This window comes from Corythoichthys intestinalis, chromosome 1 (genome assembly GCF_030265065.1).
Source record: "Corythoichthys intestinalis isolate RoL2023-P3 chromosome 1, ASM3026506v1, whole genome shotgun sequence".
NCBI lineage: Eukaryota > Metazoa > Chordata > Actinopteri > Syngnathiformes > Syngnathidae > Corythoichthys > Corythoichthys intestinalis.
In genome coordinates, this window is record NC_080395.1 from 21,520,231 (window position 1) to 21,536,448 (window position 16,218).

General features: G+C 38.7%; 2 protein-coding genes across 4 annotated transcripts in view; one reads left to right on the forward strand and one right to left on the reverse strand.

Moving 5' to 3' along the window:
- Positions 1-2,566, reverse strand: part of phkb (phosphorylase kinase, beta) — a 199,506-nt gene extending 196,940 nt beyond the window's left edge. For 2 of the 3 annotated variants that reach the window (XM_057831354.1, XM_057831348.1), the window contains exon 1: positions 2,484-2,565. In XM_057831354.1, coding sequence (XP_057687337.1) covers positions 2,484-2,547 — 64 coding nt within the window. In that variant the 5' untranslated portion in view covers positions 2,548-2,565. Of the gene's footprint in view, positions 1-2,483 lie in introns of all 3 variants that reach the window. The other variant, XM_057831364.1, reaches the window with a different exon arrangement.
- A 313-nt stretch (positions 2,567-2,879) lies between these two features.
- Positions 2,880-16,218, forward strand: part of itfg1 (integrin alpha FG-GAP repeat containing 1) — a 303,430-nt gene continuing 290,091 nt past the window's right edge. The window contains exons 1-6 of the mRNA XM_057853607.1: positions 2,880-3,240; positions 3,345-3,429; positions 10,411-10,541; positions 10,626-10,683; positions 10,764-10,841; positions 11,289-11,383. Coding sequence (XP_057709590.1) covers positions 3,063-3,240; positions 3,345-3,429; positions 10,411-10,541; positions 10,626-10,683; positions 10,764-10,841; positions 11,289-11,383 — 625 coding nt within the window. The 5' untranslated portion in view covers positions 2,880-3,062. The remainder of the gene's footprint in view (positions 3,241-3,344; positions 3,430-10,410; positions 10,542-10,625; positions 10,684-10,763; positions 10,842-11,288; positions 11,384-16,218) is intronic.

Here is a 16,218-nt window from a genome sequence, read left to right on the forward strand (position 1 = left end):
ATGAAACCTAAGACCCTCCCAAATGATGTTGAATGTACAAAAATATTAATATTTGTTTCACTGAAAAAATATTTATCATTTAATGAAGACATAACGGTCAAATTTTGGCAAGATAAAGGTTTTGTCGCCTACTGAAAGTAGTGTGAAAATTGAACAAAATGTACTTCAAATACAAAAAAAATATGTTACATAACATATGTGATTTAAGTAGTGGTGTTGTGAGTTTCAAATTTAATATTTTGTATGACTTCCATCAGCTTGAAGAACTGCATCCATGCGGTTCGGCAAGGATTCATACAATTTATTGATGAAGTCATCAGGAACATCAAAGAAAGCAGTCTTGCATGCCTCCCAGAGTTCATCAACATTCTTGGGTTTCGTCTTCCATGCTTCCTCTTTCATCCTACCCCAGACATGTTCAATGATGTTCATGTCTGGTGACTGAGCTGGCCAGTCCTGGAGGATCTTGATCTTTTTCCACTGCAGCAGAGCTCCACAAGACCTGGTCACCTGAAGTGCCTGTGTTAACCAGAACAGTCTGTCAAATTCTGTCTAGAAATGGCCTCCATGGTCGAATCAGTGCCCAGAAACCAGCATTAAACAAAAGACAATTAAAAAGCCGTGTGGCATGTGCCAAGGCCCACAGACTGTCAAAAGGATGGACGCTGGAAACGTGGCAAAAGGTGGATTTTTCAGATGAATCTTCCATTGAATGACACCACAGTCGCCACAAATACTGCAGGAGAACTACTGTAGCCCGCATGGATCTGAGATTCACTTAGAAAGCAGTGAAGTTTGGTGGTGGCAAAATCATGGTCTGGGGTTACATTCAGTATGGGGTGATCTGCAGGGTGGAAGGCAACATAAATAGTCTGAAATATCAACAAATAGTAGCTGCCTCTTACATTCCTAACCATAAAAAGGGACAAATTCTGCAGCTCCATCGAATACTTCAATCTCTACCTCAAAGTTCCTCAAGGCAAAGAAGATCAAGATCCTCCAGGACTGGCCAGCCCAGTCAACAGACATGAACATCATTGAGCAGGTCTGGGGTAGGATGAAAGAGGAAGCATGGAAGACGAAACCCAAGAATGTTGATGAACTCTGGGAGGCATGCAAGGCTGCTTTCTTTGATGTTCCTGATGACTTCATCAATAAATTGTATGAATCCTTGTTGAACCGCATGGGTGCAGTCCTTCACGCCCATGGAAGTCATACAAAATATTAAATTTGGATCTCACAGCACCACTACTTAATTTGTTTATGTTATGTAACCTTTTTTTATTTGAAGTACATTTTTGTTCTATTTTCACACTACTTTCTGTAGGCGACAAAACTTATGTCTTGCCAAAATTTGACCTTTATGTCTTCATTACATGATAAATCTTTTTTCTGTGAAACCAATACATTTTTGAACACTCAACATCATTTGGGAGGGTCTTAGCTTTCATAGGAGCCATTTCTGAAACCAATTGAATAATTAAAAGTCAGGTTATTAGTTATTGTTTCTACAAAATGGATAAGCGACAAGACTTTTCAGGGACTGGATATCATCACAATTGGGCTCATTTCAGCTAATTACAAATTGTAATGATTACGGAATGTAAATTTGCTTCTTGCAGAACTGTTAGATTGTATTGATTTTCCTTTCATATTCTGCTAACCCCATTTCCAGCATGGCAGATGGAATATTAGAACATTGAGGACACATGAGGGAAAAAAAATAATAATGTGGGATTTCATTGAGGAAGTATTAATGCATTTGTCTAATAAAAGTACAACAACAAAAAAAGTGGTCTGCCAAGTACTTCATCTGATAAGAGCTTTATTGCAAAATCTTCCGGTTTCCCAAGATGCACCAACATGCAAGGCTTCATTCCCCTTACCATATCGCAGTTTTACTTGTATGTGTTAAAAGTTGTTTGTTTAATGTAAAAGTTAATAAAACAACAGATGTTTATTGACATTTGAAAAAATATTTTCCTTTTAAACATTTTGTAAAGTTTTGAATGTCCTTAGTATTCAGTCAACTCCAATTCTGGCCCTAAATTATTTATACTATATTTGTAAATTAATGTTAAAGCTAGAAAACATAGGTCATTGCTCCTTTAGTCGTTGTTAAATCTGATAAGTATAGTATAGCAAAAAGGAGGGATAGTGTGCTCTTATTAGTTTGTCTGATTGTTTATTTTTGGTTTATTTTGTTCTTTTGCAAAAAACGCCCTATTCAAGAAGATGCATAATATGTACCAAAGACATATCTGAAATCGGGCCCATTGAGCTTTCGCACAAGGGAGAGGGTCTCAAAATAGCACCCCTTCCAAAACACTGCACATTAAAACCTCTGACCTTTCACGCTTGGACCTGTCACCTTATCAACTGTAAATCAAACCACCCCTCGTTTAAAACGTGTAACTGGCACACAGGCGAGAGAGCAGAAATTGTTAATACGTGAACGAAGGTGCAAAAAGGGTAAATCTGACCTGATCGTTTCGATCGGGCTTTAAATTCCAGCAGTTTCCAACCGACATCAGCCAAGCTCGCCATGGCTGCAAGACCATTCACTTCATGTGTGTAGAATAAGCGTCTGGGGTGAACTTTCAAAATAAATTACAGTGACTCTTTTTCTGTGTATAAACTGAGTTTAGGCTTAAATATTAGCTTTTAATACAACATTTTATTTTGAATAAAGCTATAGATCTCAGAATCCTTGTGATTCTCTCTCATATGGATTTGCGATTAACCCTATTAAAAAGTATTTTGACATGAAAAGCACTGCTTCCGGTTACGTCGATACTGCTGTCAAACGTCAAACCATTTGATTACGACACTGACGGAAATGCGAAAGTTATATTACTACCCTCTTTTACCTAAATTGGGTAATGTAATGCACATTTACGTGATCTTAAATAAAAATTTAAATACAAAAAAATCATAAATTGTATATTTTTATGATTTGATGTCCATTTCGCTGTGAAAACCCCGCTATTTTCTGCTACCGTAAAATCCCATGCCGAACGGCGATTTGTGTTGTTGTCATACGAGAAGCAGCTACCAGCGAGATGTCCCCGTCAAGATGGAATATTATGCTGTTTTTCTTCCAAGTTTTTGCCAGGTACCGGACGCTTGCCCTCCAGGATGTCACGGCTGTCTTGTTCGGGTCCGAAAACAGCGGCACAGTGGCAGCATTCGGCGACTTTAACGCCGACAAGCAGACAGACATCTTCATCATTAGGGACCGTATGTCACTAGCTTTCATCATAACATAAGCTATTGCAATTTTATATGGAATGATTTTGCATATTCACCCACTTATTCATTAATATGACTACATTTCATTTTAGAGTCCGAGCTGGTAGTCTTCTTGGCTGACTCCAAACCACCTTACTTCAAACCCAAGGTGCACATCTCAAAAGGAATATTGCCCAGGTAATTGTTTTCATTGAGTTGTAGGTTAATCAGTGACGTATGGATTATTTCACTTTACATGATGTAGCCAGGGAAGATCCCATTTGTATTTTATTGAACCCTTTTAAATCACAGCAAGTTTAAGTCACTTTCATTAGCAATTATTTCGGGTTTGTTCATAGGCAGAGTTTGACTTTTGGGGCTGGGGGGGCACAACATGTTGATGACCGTAAACGCAGTGTCAGCAATAAAATTAACTTACTAGAATATTTATAATAATAAGTTGAAAATGAGCATTTTTTTTTTTTTGTTTGTTTCCCATCATTCTTGAGGGGAATTTTAAATCAGGCTGCTGGCAGGACAGCTATACTTTTCACCAAGATCATCATGCATTGAATATGGTCCACCCGCCGGTGTTGAGCCAATGTAGTTACCTCAGTCAAAAATTGTATCCCCGGGCTAGAGCTGTATAGAGGCAGATTTGTGTCTCCATCATTCGATCAAAAAAAAAAAAAAAAGTTGCTCCAATCAAAATATATATATTCAATTTAAAAAAGAATTCACTTCATTTAAAAAAATGTGTTTGAATGTAAAATTAAATTTGAAATTCAAAAAAATGCATTTGAAAGCTATTTTTATTTGAATTTTTATTGAAGAAACTTTTTTAATTGAAGTAATGTTGTTTTGTTTGGCTAAGACTTTTGTGTATTTATTATTAAATCAAAAAATAGGTTGCTTCTCACAGAAGAAAATATTTTCAAAAGAGAAATCACTTCAATTAAAAAAAAGAAAAAATTCAATCATAGAAAAAAAGTTTTTGAATGCGAAAAAAATATTCGAGACTCAAAAATTTGCATTTGAACACTTAATTTTTCATTAAAAAAAGTTTTCTTTGTTTTAGCAATCCTTTTTGTGTTTGGGCCATATTATGGGTAGGACATTTGTGTCTAAATCATTCAATCCCCCAAAAAGTTGCTTCAATCATAAAAAAATATTTTCAATCAAAGAAAATAATCATTAGAAAAATAATATTGCCCTCACCTTTTTTTTTTTTTTTTTTTTTAAAATAATATGCAAAGCAAATGACCGTCTAAGGTGCTCGTCACATGATCTGCTCGAAAAATAATTTTGAACCATTATAAAAATATATTTTTTTTGTTCATTTCATTCATTTTTTTTGTTTTTCTTGCTTTACAACTATCTATCTATCTATCTATCTATCTATCTATCTATCTATCTATCTATCTATCTATCTATCTATCTATCTATCTATCTATCTATCTATCTATCTATCTATCTATCTATCTATCTATCTATCTATCTATCTATCTATCTATCTATCTATCTATCTATCTTTATACAGTGCCTTGCAAAAGTATTCGGCCCCCTTGAATCTTGCAACCTTTCGCCACATTTCAGGCTTCAAACATAAAGATATGAAATTTAATTTTTTTGTCAAGAATCAACAACAAGTGGGACACAATCGTGAAGTGGAACAACATTTATTGGATGATTTAAACTTTTTTTAACAAATAAAAAACTGAAAAGTGGGGCGTGCAATATTATTCGGCCCCTTTACTTTCAGTGCAGCAAACTCACTCCAGAAGTTCAGTGAGGATCTCTGAATGATCCAATGTTGTCCTAAATGACCGATGATGATAAATAGAATCCACCTGTGTGTAATCAAGTCTCCGTATAAATGCACCTGCTCTGTGATAGTCTCAGGGTTCTGTTTAAAGTGCAGAGAGCATTATGAAAACCAAGGAACACACCAGGCAGGTCCGAGATACTGTTGTGGAGAAGTTTAAAGGCGGATTTGGATACAAAAAGATTTCCCAAGCTTTAAACATCTCAAGGAGCACTGTGCAAGCCATCATATTGAAATGGAAGGAGCATCAGACCACTGCAAATCTACCAAGACCCGGCCGTCCTTCCAAACTTTCTTCTCAAACAAGGAGAAAACTGATCAGAGATGCAGCCAAGAGGCCCATGATCACTCTGGATGAACTGCAGAGATCTACAGCTGAGGTGGGAGAGTCTGTCCATAGGACAACAATCAGTCGTACACTGCACAAATCTGGCCTTTATGGAAGAGTGGCAAGAAGAAAGCCATTTCTCAAAGATATCCATAAAAAGTCTGGTTTAAAGTTTGCCACAAGCCACCTGGGAGACACACCAAACATGTGGAAGAAGGTGCTCTGGTCAGATGAAACCAAAATTGAACTTTTTGGCCACAATGCAAAACGATATGTTTGGCGTAAAAGCAACACAGCTCATCACCCTGAACACACCATCCCCACTGTCAAACATGGTGGTGGCAGCATCATGGTTTGGGCCTGCTTTTCCTCAGCAGGGACAGGGAAGATGGTTAAACTTGACTGGAAGATGGATGCAGCCAAATACAGGAACATTCTGGAAGAAAACCTGTTGGTATCTGCACAAGACCTGAGACTGGGACGGAGATTTATCTTCCAACAGGACAATGATCCAAAACATAAAGCCAAATCTACAATGGAATGGTTAAAAAATAAACGTATCCAGGTGTTAGAATGGCCAAGTCAAAGTCCAGACCTGAATCCAATCGAGAATCTGTGGAAAGAGCTGAAGACTGCTGTTCACAAACACTCTCCATCCAACCTCACTGAGCTCGAGCTGTTTTACAAGGAAGAATGGGCAAGAATGTCAGTCTCTCGATGTGCAAAACTGATAGAAACATACCCCAAGCGACTTGCAGCTGTAATTGGAGCAAAAGGTGGCGCTACAAAGTATTAACGCAAGGGGGCCGAATAATATTGCACGCCCCACTTTTCAGTTTTTTATTTGTTAAAAAAGTTTAAATTATCCAATAAATGTTGTTCCACTTCACGATTGTGTCCCACTTGTTGTTGATTCTTGACAAAAAAATAAAATTTTATATCTTTATGTTTGAAGCCTGAAATGTGGCGAAAGGTTGCAAGGTTCAAGGGAGCCGAATACTTTTGCAAGGTACTGTATATATAAAGTCAATTTCATGCAATGACACTTTTCGGCCACCAGGTGGGCCTGCCCCCCCCTTAAACTCTGCATATAGGTTTGATGTCTCCAAACTATGATGTTTATGAACTTTATCAATTCATTTATGTCCTCAAGCCATTTGTTTTGTTTATAGTTTCCACCAAATGGCAGCCACTTGACATTAGTGGTGTGACAAAATCTTGAAAAGGTGATAAAGTTTATAGTGATGGCATGTGCCGGTATGAGATTCTGACGGTATGATAACCTTAAGCAAAAATATCCCGGAGTCACGGTATCACGGTATTGCAATTAAAGCTCTAAAATGTGTTACTATGAGATATCTTTAAAAAAAAAACAAAAAAAAAAACAATAAATAACTGAAATATTCTAATTACAACGAAAATAAATGCAGTCCTAAACCCACAGCTAAGCCTGTCGCATATGCAATAATTCTATTTACCGCACGGTAAATAAAAAAGAAGGCGGTAATTTTCCCGCTGCAATTTATCACCTCGCATGCATGTGCATGTGCGCGCGCCTGCGGCAGATGTGTGGCAGACGTGCTGTTAAAAGTTCGGCTTCGTTGTTATAAACTACACAATATGCTGCGACGAGGACTCACTGTTTTATTGACTTCTGGGCACCGATATGTTGGTTTTATACATTTGAGTTTGAGTGAACATCATTCACTGGAGAGAGGCGGGGCCGAGTGCACTGTTGGCACACAGAAATGAGCGAGCAGAGTGAGGAAGACGGTTCAAAGCCAAATAACCACAGCCACGGTGTGGTAATATTTTGATTTGAAACCAAATGAAAATGGCGAGGCAACCAAAAAGGATGAAACAGTTTGCAAAATGTGTTTGGAGGTTGTTTCAACAAAGAGGACCAACAGAACAAATCTACATGCTCATTTGACAACACTATCACCCTCTTTAGTTTTCACTGCTTATTAAGAAAACTGCATCGCAACAAGCAGAGCCTTCCTCGTCACGTCAATCGGCAATTACAGAGGTGTTCGCTTGACCCGAGAAATACAAACGAGCGTAGTCTGCTACATTGCTGAAGAAATGAATGTTTCACCTCTGTTTAATGTTGTTTGATCCTTATGGAAGTCAAATTTTTGTTACTGCCACTTAATTACTCTATTTTTCTTTGTTGTTTAAGTGCAATTGCTTGTGTTACTACAACTTTATACCTCTGTGCCTAAATGCTCAAGTTATTCAGTGCAATTGTATTTTTTCTTCAAATAGGCGTTTTATTCTTTGTTTATGTGTGGTATTATTATTGTTGTCTTTTACTTGAAAGAGGCATATTCTATTGTTTATAGTTGGGATTTATTCAAGTATTTTTGAATTTAAGAGTAAACATTTATTGCGTTTAAAAAGGTGTACTTGATTTAATAATATATACAGTATTCTCACTGTGTTATTGTAAATTGGTTAAAAAAAAATAGGGGGGGGGCGCAACAATAATGTATATCGCAATAATTTATGACAGTGTTTTTCAACCTTTTTTGATTCACGGGACGTTTTTACATTGGAAAAACTCTCGCGGCAAACCACAAACCAAAAATGTTCCAAAATATTTTCTGTATAGTATATTTAATTATAAAATTATTTCTCAGGGTGCATAGTTACTCAGTGTGAAAATTGAGCCTGTTTATATGAATACAAAGCCGATATCCTTATTCTTCAACAGCTCTCAGTCTTTCTCTGTTTTATTTATTTATTTATTAAAAAAAAAAAAAATTTATAGCAGTTAGGCTATAAAAGCTCAGAATTATCAGACAGGGGGACTTGAGCAATGTCGTTAACCGCATCAGGGCCGAGCATCTCGCAGACAATGGCTTTGCTGGCAGGTAGTATTAATGTCTCTTTCACAGTGTGGGACTTTTTGGATTGAGCAACGAGGCTTTGAGGGCTTTCTCATTTACCTTTGTAGTTTTTCTCAAAAAAGTTCCCTGTTTCTCTGTGTTTTCACAAAGGGGAACAAAATAGTCCATCGACTTGTTTTGAAGTGACGGTTGATTCGTTTGAAGATGACACCATGGCGCTGTTGGATCACTGATCGTGTCGCGTTCAAGAACTGCTTGGGTTTCTAGCCATTAGCCACCCTGCACCTCAACAATGTGTTGGAATAAAACACGGAGAGGATTGGCGGTCGTCACATATGGATAAAATAGGAAGGACACTGTCCAGTATATCGACACATGACGTGTCTAACCAAATGATGTGCAGTAGACTTGCTGGGGTCCACATTGTCGCGGACAGCAAGTTCGCTGATGGCTAGAAATCCGAGCAGTTCTTGAACGCGACACGAACAATACCTCGCTTATCTGAACACGACCGAGAACTTTCTACCTACTCCTTCCTTCCTTCCTACTGCAACTCCGCCCCACAACTTAAAAAAAATATATATGTATAAATGCGACATTGGATAATTTCTCGCGGCACACCTGACAATCTCTCACGGCACACTACACCGGTTGAAAAACACTGATTTATGAGATACTGTAATTTATCGCCCACTAAAATTTGTTATCGCCACAGGCCTACCCACAGCCACAGCTCAACATGATTACCATCAGAACAAAAATAATTGAATTATTTTCCATAAAAGCACGTGTGTATGACGTGTATCATGTTTACATTATGCACACACGCTCTTTCTCAACACAGACAGCTGCCAGAGAGAAAGGAATCACGTTTTACCACAGCTAGACACACTAAAGACCCTGGAGTTAACGCTCGTAGCTGGTGGGAAATGTTCGTGACAGTGTTTGCTAACCTTTATTTTTTTTATAAAAGCGAAATCATATTAGAGGTATTGTCTCCTCGGCAGCCACCCTCCGCAAACATGTTTTACATGTTGGTTGTCCCTCCTCTAAGCACGGCTGTCTGTAACTTTTTTTTGTAGCCAAAGTATTCCCATCCCAGCCATTTTGTTTTCTTCGATGGGGGAAAAACTTCAGGAGTTTCACCTCCAGCCACCATGTTGCACAGCTGATTCACTGATACTGAGGAACAACCGGTGGGGGAGGGTTAAACCTTATAAATGCAAGCGAAGGATTTCTCCATGCATTTTTGGGATTTAAATAATAGCTGATATTTTAGGGACGGTATGACGGAAAATGTTTGCGGTTTTGAAACCTTGACGTTTTCATACCACGGTATAGCTTGAAACCGGTAATCGGCACATGCCTAATCGTGATACTTTGCATCACAAAAGGTTATCGATACCCTCTTGCCAAAAATTGAGATATTATTTAAATAAAAACAAATAAATAAATAAATAAATAAAGGAACCAACAAGTTGCTACCAAAATTTTCCACCCTAATAATTCCTCAATTAACTCTATAGTTGTCATTGACGGCGCTTGACGGCCAATCAGTTAGGACTAGGAATGGCGAATGAACGTTCATTCGAAACCAGAGCATTCTCAATCACTCCAATTTTTGGGGCATTTGCAGGTCACCTTTCTGTTAATTTCAGGGCATTTACATGTTACTCCCTGTTGAGTTTGACTCACTGCCTATTCATTCCCGAGTCGGTTACTGTTCTGTAACCCAAAATCAACAGGAAGTGACCCATAAAATGCCTCAAAAGCAACAGGAAGTGACTGAAAATCAACAGGTAATGAACCTGAAATGGCCCAAAATTACCTTGTTGCCTGGCATTGACTGCCACTGAGGGCCATAGAAGTGGGAAGGGCTCATATGAAGAGGAAGGGTTCATTCGCTGCCCCCCTCGCAGTTCAAATGGATTGGACGTCTCCTAGCGATAAACTCACAGCAGAATTATTAAGATAGCTTGTTTTTCGTGTTATTAGTTGTTTCGTAGAATATCTTAGAATGATTTCCTTACCGATTTATTGATAACTGTTGTATTGCCATATCGTGAGATCATCGTTTTCGGGAGCTTTGTATTGCAAATCGTATAGCATGGTGAGGTACCAAAAGGCCCCGACCCCTACTTTGCACATTGTTACATTAATGTGTTTTTCTACAGTGAAGCCATCCTCACCAGCGTGGTGCCGGGCGACTATGATGGAGATTCCCAAATGGACGTTCTACTCACAGCTCAGATTAATCCAATGGCTTCGTCTGTCTTCATCTTTTGGGGGGACAACAATACGTTGGGTGTGTATGGGATTAAGTCTTGGGCCAAAGAGGTCATTGAATTCTGGTGGAGATCAAGATAAATGGTTTTTTACCTCTCTGCAGATATGACTGGTTGGCTCAAACTGAACAGGACCTTCAGGGATCAACCTCTAGTCATGGAGTAAATTTCTACTTACAATATTCCCACCATACTCGCACACATGATGTTTTTAATACCGACAAATTTATCTTTTCTTATAGCTTCAATGGTGACATGATTCCAGATATATTTGGAGTCACGGACCAATCGACCACTGAATTTTGCTCTCTCACTGAAAGGTAATCTATGTTTACGTCTGTGTAATAGAATATTCTAATAAATATTATAATTTTTATTGAAATATATGTATATATATTTTATCAATCAAATATCTTTTTAGTAACATTTTCAACAGGAGTTTAATTTAGAAGTTCCCATTTTCATTGTGAATCATCAAAAATCCTGGTCAAACAATGCTCCACCACTTAATTTGCCCCAAAAATATTTAACAACTGAAAATGTCTTTATGCCTGCAACCGATTGTAGAACAATTTATGTAATGCGAGAATAATTTGCAATGAGGACCTCATTTTAGTATTTGTACTTTTTTTAGCAACTTTGTTGAAGGTGTAAGTTTACCTTCCTTAATGAGCATATCAAGGATTTGCCATGAAAAAAAGCTTTTGCATTCCAGGAAATGTTTGTGTCTTTCCAAATTTTTAAGTTTTTCTTTCCAATTTTTTTAGGGATCCTGTGTGTCAGAGTGCTCTAAGTTCACCCATCAACATGCGTATACCTCATGCAAATGCCTTTATCGACCTCAACAAGGATTTAACCGCCGGTAAGTTTCAGACTTTTATGAGATAAGACAAGGTGGCAGTGATTGATTAGCAAGCTGTTTAAATCCATATTCCACTGGGATCACAACAGTAACATCAGTGCTTGTGTATTTTGGTATTCACCGGCCGGATTACTGCTTAATCCATGGGCTGTCACAATTACCTACAGTGGGGAGAACAAGTATTTGATACACTACCAATGGGTTTTCCCATTGGCAGTGTATCAAATACTTGTTCTCTCCACTGTATTAATGTTGTCGGTGTACCAAACAGTCAAGCTTCTTGTCCCCGTCCAATATGTCCCATGCTGGAAATACATCTACCCCTCACGTACATACTTTGCTGCACTGTTGAACTCATAATCTTTTGTTCATTTCATAGACAGTAATTCCAAGATGGTAGAAAAATAATCTGCGTAGGCAGAACAATAAACACCAAGAAAACAAACTGGGGAAAACATTAATTTTGTTGCATATCACTGCATGTAAATAGGATCCGACAAGCTCTGACTCACAGCAATCATACTACCAGAACCATGACTCAGCATATCGACTCCTCCGTTCGGAGAGAAAAGAAAAACAATAGCCTCAGGATAATTTTATTGTGCAGTCTCATTCGACTATGTGCTTATTTAGATGATTATGTCCGGTCAAAATGTTCTACATGCGTTAAAATAAGTAGAGTACAGTGGTACCTTTACTTACTTACTTACTTACTTACTTACTTACTCTCTGCCTACAGAATTTTCAGGTTAAGACACGCCTCAATGGGAAAATATTGCCACTTGTTACGAAAGAAGTTTCAGGATACGAAAGGCAAAAATCGAGTATGGCTGGCACTCGCTGTTCCCAGAGTTGCTGGGAAGCTGCTCTGCTATTGGCTATTGTCGAGCTTTCCTGGCATTCAGTTGGCTAAGCGGAACCTCTACTGCATGTCTATGTGTGTATCCTAGCGTCCTCTTCATTCGCCGCACATGTTCCGACAGCTTACATGAGAGTATTAACTTTTATTCTTTACTCTATCCTTGTTTTTTTACATTGAGCACAACTCTGATTTTATGTTTATTGTGCAATAATCTAATTGTAACATGTAGCTGTTAGATGTTTTGATGCATTGTTATGCAAAATAAAAGATTTGTCTGAATTTTGGGAGGCTTGGAACGGCTTAGGGCATTTACATGGAAAATTCGTCTTTATTTACAGAGTTTTCAAGTTACAAAACTACTTCCAGAACCAATTAATTTCGTTAGTAGAGGTACAACGGTAAATAAAATGGTTGTGCTTATTTCACCGATTTACTACAAAAATCTTAGCAGAGTTTTATCGCAAAATTATAATATGACTTTAATACCCAAAGGTTATCTATATGCTCCTGCCAATAATCTATTTCTCGTTTTAAAATGGTGTCACTGAGAAAAAAACAAAAATCCGCATTCGCAGCCAGTCTTTCCTATTATCGGGGCATTTACAGGTCACTTTCGGATCATTTTTTTAGGGCATTTTCAGGTCACTTTCTGTTCATTTTAGGGGCTTTACAGGTCACTTCCTTTTGAGTTTGAGTCACTGCCTATTCATTTAGGGAGATTTCCGGGTTACTTCCTGTTTTGTAACCAGTGCTTAATTTGTAAATCATAAGGTGCCGGAACACAAAGTACATATGAGAGCGCAGGGATGACGAGACGGGCACAGGTCCTGGAACATACACAGAAAAAAGTGATGAAAACAACACTCAAATGCCCACTTGCCATGCTGTGGGACTTACAAGCCTCAATTTCAGATAATATCCATGGTGTAAATCAGGGGTGACCAACCCTGGTCCTCGAGAGCCGCAATCCAGCTTGTTCTCCATGTCTCCCTCCATTAACACACCTGAATCAAATGATCAGCTCATCAACAAGCTCTGCAGTTGCCTGATAACAATCCTGATAATTTGATTCAAGTGTGTTGGAGGAGGGAGACATGGAAAACAAACTGAATTGCAGCTCTCGAGGACCAGGGTTGACCACCCCTGGTGTAAAGGTTATGAGAACAATTCACAATTATTTAGGCTATACTCTGCACAGAACGGGCAAATTGCCCACATAACCACAGGTGGGACTTACAGTACACAGTTAGCAATTAATTTCACAACAGGTCTGACTTTTAAAACATTAAAAAAAAAAAAAAATCAGAGCTTACAATAAATACCACCCCCCCACCCCGTCTTCTCTGGCTCAGGTTGTATGCCATAAGCCTGTTGCTCCAGCTGTTGGCGGTCCACCTGGCTGACTGCTGGCCCTATAGCCTCCACGCCGGGTGGCGCTGAACCTGACCAACTGCTGCCATGGTAGCAGCCTCCTGCCCCGGCTTGGCTGGCTGTCAGTGAACCTGGCTAGCTGCTGCGGTGCTAGCCCCCTGCTGCACCTGGTGTTCCGCCCGTTAGCATGATCGCTGCAGCTGCCCTCATTGTCGGTTGTTGCTTTTCTGACTCGTTTTGAACCATCTTCCTTCTTTTTGAAAAAAGACAGGTAATGCAACTGTCTTTTTGGCATGTTGAAATACCGTTTGATCCTGGCTGCTTGCTCCCCAGATGACACAAATTTCCTGTTTTTTTTTTTTTTTCTTATGTCAAGGGTGTGATTTGTTGGTGTATCAACAAATCTCCGACTCTTTCAGATGACATTAAATGTTTATAAACAACATTGTTACGGGCATCCCCAAGGGGCCGCTGTCCCGTTTCAGTGTGACCGGCATTGCCAATTTGACATAGAAGAAGAAGTGGGCGAGCGTAAGGGGGAGAGAGAGGGAGCAAAAAGGACAGTTGCGCGGGAGCACGGTATTGACTGGCTGACTGTCCCTCGCTGGTTTTTGTTTAGTTAATAAAAGTCTCCATGCAACAGTCATCCGAGGCGTCTCTGTGTCTTTATACACTACACCACCTCCCCGGAGAAAGAACATCATGTAGGAGCGACGAGGAACGAGCAACGGAAGTCTCCAGTCCACATATTATGATTATTTTCTGTACACGAGAGGTGCCGGATCTGTCCAAATAAGTCCCTGAACACTGGGAAGCCAAAATCAAGAAGTGCCGGATCTTGTTCCGGCAGAATCCGGCACAAATTAACCCCTGTCTGTAACCCAAAATCAACAGGAAGTGACACACAAATGCCCCCAAATCAGCAGGAAGTGAATGAAAATCAACAGCAAATGACCTGAAATGTCCCAAAATTAAACTCATTGGTTGCCATTGACCGCCATAGACCACCAATCCATTTGTGTTGGGAGGGATAGCAGCCTCTCAGTTCAAATGAATGGCGTAGCGCAAGCAACACGTCACTTCCGCTCATTAATATTCATGACATTAGCTACTGTTGCTAAGTAGGGACAAGTCACCGTTTGTCCCTAATAGGAAATGAATGGAAATCGTGTACGAAGGAGATGTTTACAGAGCTAAACCTACCAATTCTCTCCGAAAATGATTGCCAGTGAATTTGGCACCAGGCACAAGATGTGGAAGAACATAAAAACATAAAACATAAAAATGTCATCCATCAGCTGATAAAGATGCGTCACACCAACATCAGTGACCCTCTGACGAAGGCGGAAGTGCCCGCCGAAACATGTCAGGTAAATAAAACTACCTATTATTGCCTGGGATAAAAGAAAGGGTTTGACGAATAAAAATGTTCAGTTAAAGAGATGGCTTGAGTGTCGAAGGCTGAAAAAGACGAAAAAAACGAGCCGACCTAAGCATAGCTTTAGCTTTTTTATCGACGTGACTGACAATGACATTCTCCTGTTTCAACAAGCTATCCTTTACAATCAGCCCTGTCTTTCTTATATAGCCTCTGGTTGTCCTACGTCTCTTACCGTTCTTGGGGGTAATTTAGTTAGCTTTGTGTGGCGATCGCAAATGCTACTCAGTGACAGCCAACGAACACTTTTAATTTTTTCATTGATGACACATCTTAATTCTATAATTTATTTACACTTCCCCCTTATTAAAGTTGTTTTTTATATATACATATACATATATATATATATATATATACACATGTATATATGAAAAACAACTTTAATAATATAATATACATATATATATATATACACATGTATATATGAAAAACAACTTTAATAATATATATATGTATATATGTGTGTATATATATATATATATGTATATATGTGTGTATATATGTGTATATGTGTATATATGTGTATATATGTGTATATATATATATATATGTATATATGTGTATATATGTGTATATATATGTATATATATATCACAGAAACGGTAACAGTGGTAGTCAGATACCATTGTAATTAATTCTTTTCAGGTCATTCATTGTCAGTCAGAAGCAGTACAGCACAACGTTACGCTAAAAGAATAAGTTAAAATTATAAAAATGGCTTACCTCTTTGTCCTCTGAAAGACCATGCCAACCCAACATAATGTTTACTGCATATGAAATGTGAATGGATTTACCGAGCTGGTGTTAAAGTCCGCGCAAGTTGAGTCGGTCTTCACATTTTTTCCTCTCGAGTTTTTGGTTTTCGGAAACGTATGAAGAAAACACCCTTCGTGTGTCGTAATGTCTAGAGTCGTTTCTACAAGTTCCAAAAAAGCAATGCGTGATCGGCATGTTCGTTTTTGAAAGGTTACCGGCGAAAACTAGCACAAATTACGTTGAGTCTATGCGGGGCGGGTCTATAATGTCCCACTTCGGCTTTACTTCCGCTTTACGATGCAATGTCACGGTCTAAAAATAGTAGAGCTGAAACAAGTACTCGAGCAACTCGAGTAACTCGAGTTTAAAAACTGATCCGAGTAATTTTATTCACCTCGAGTAATCGTT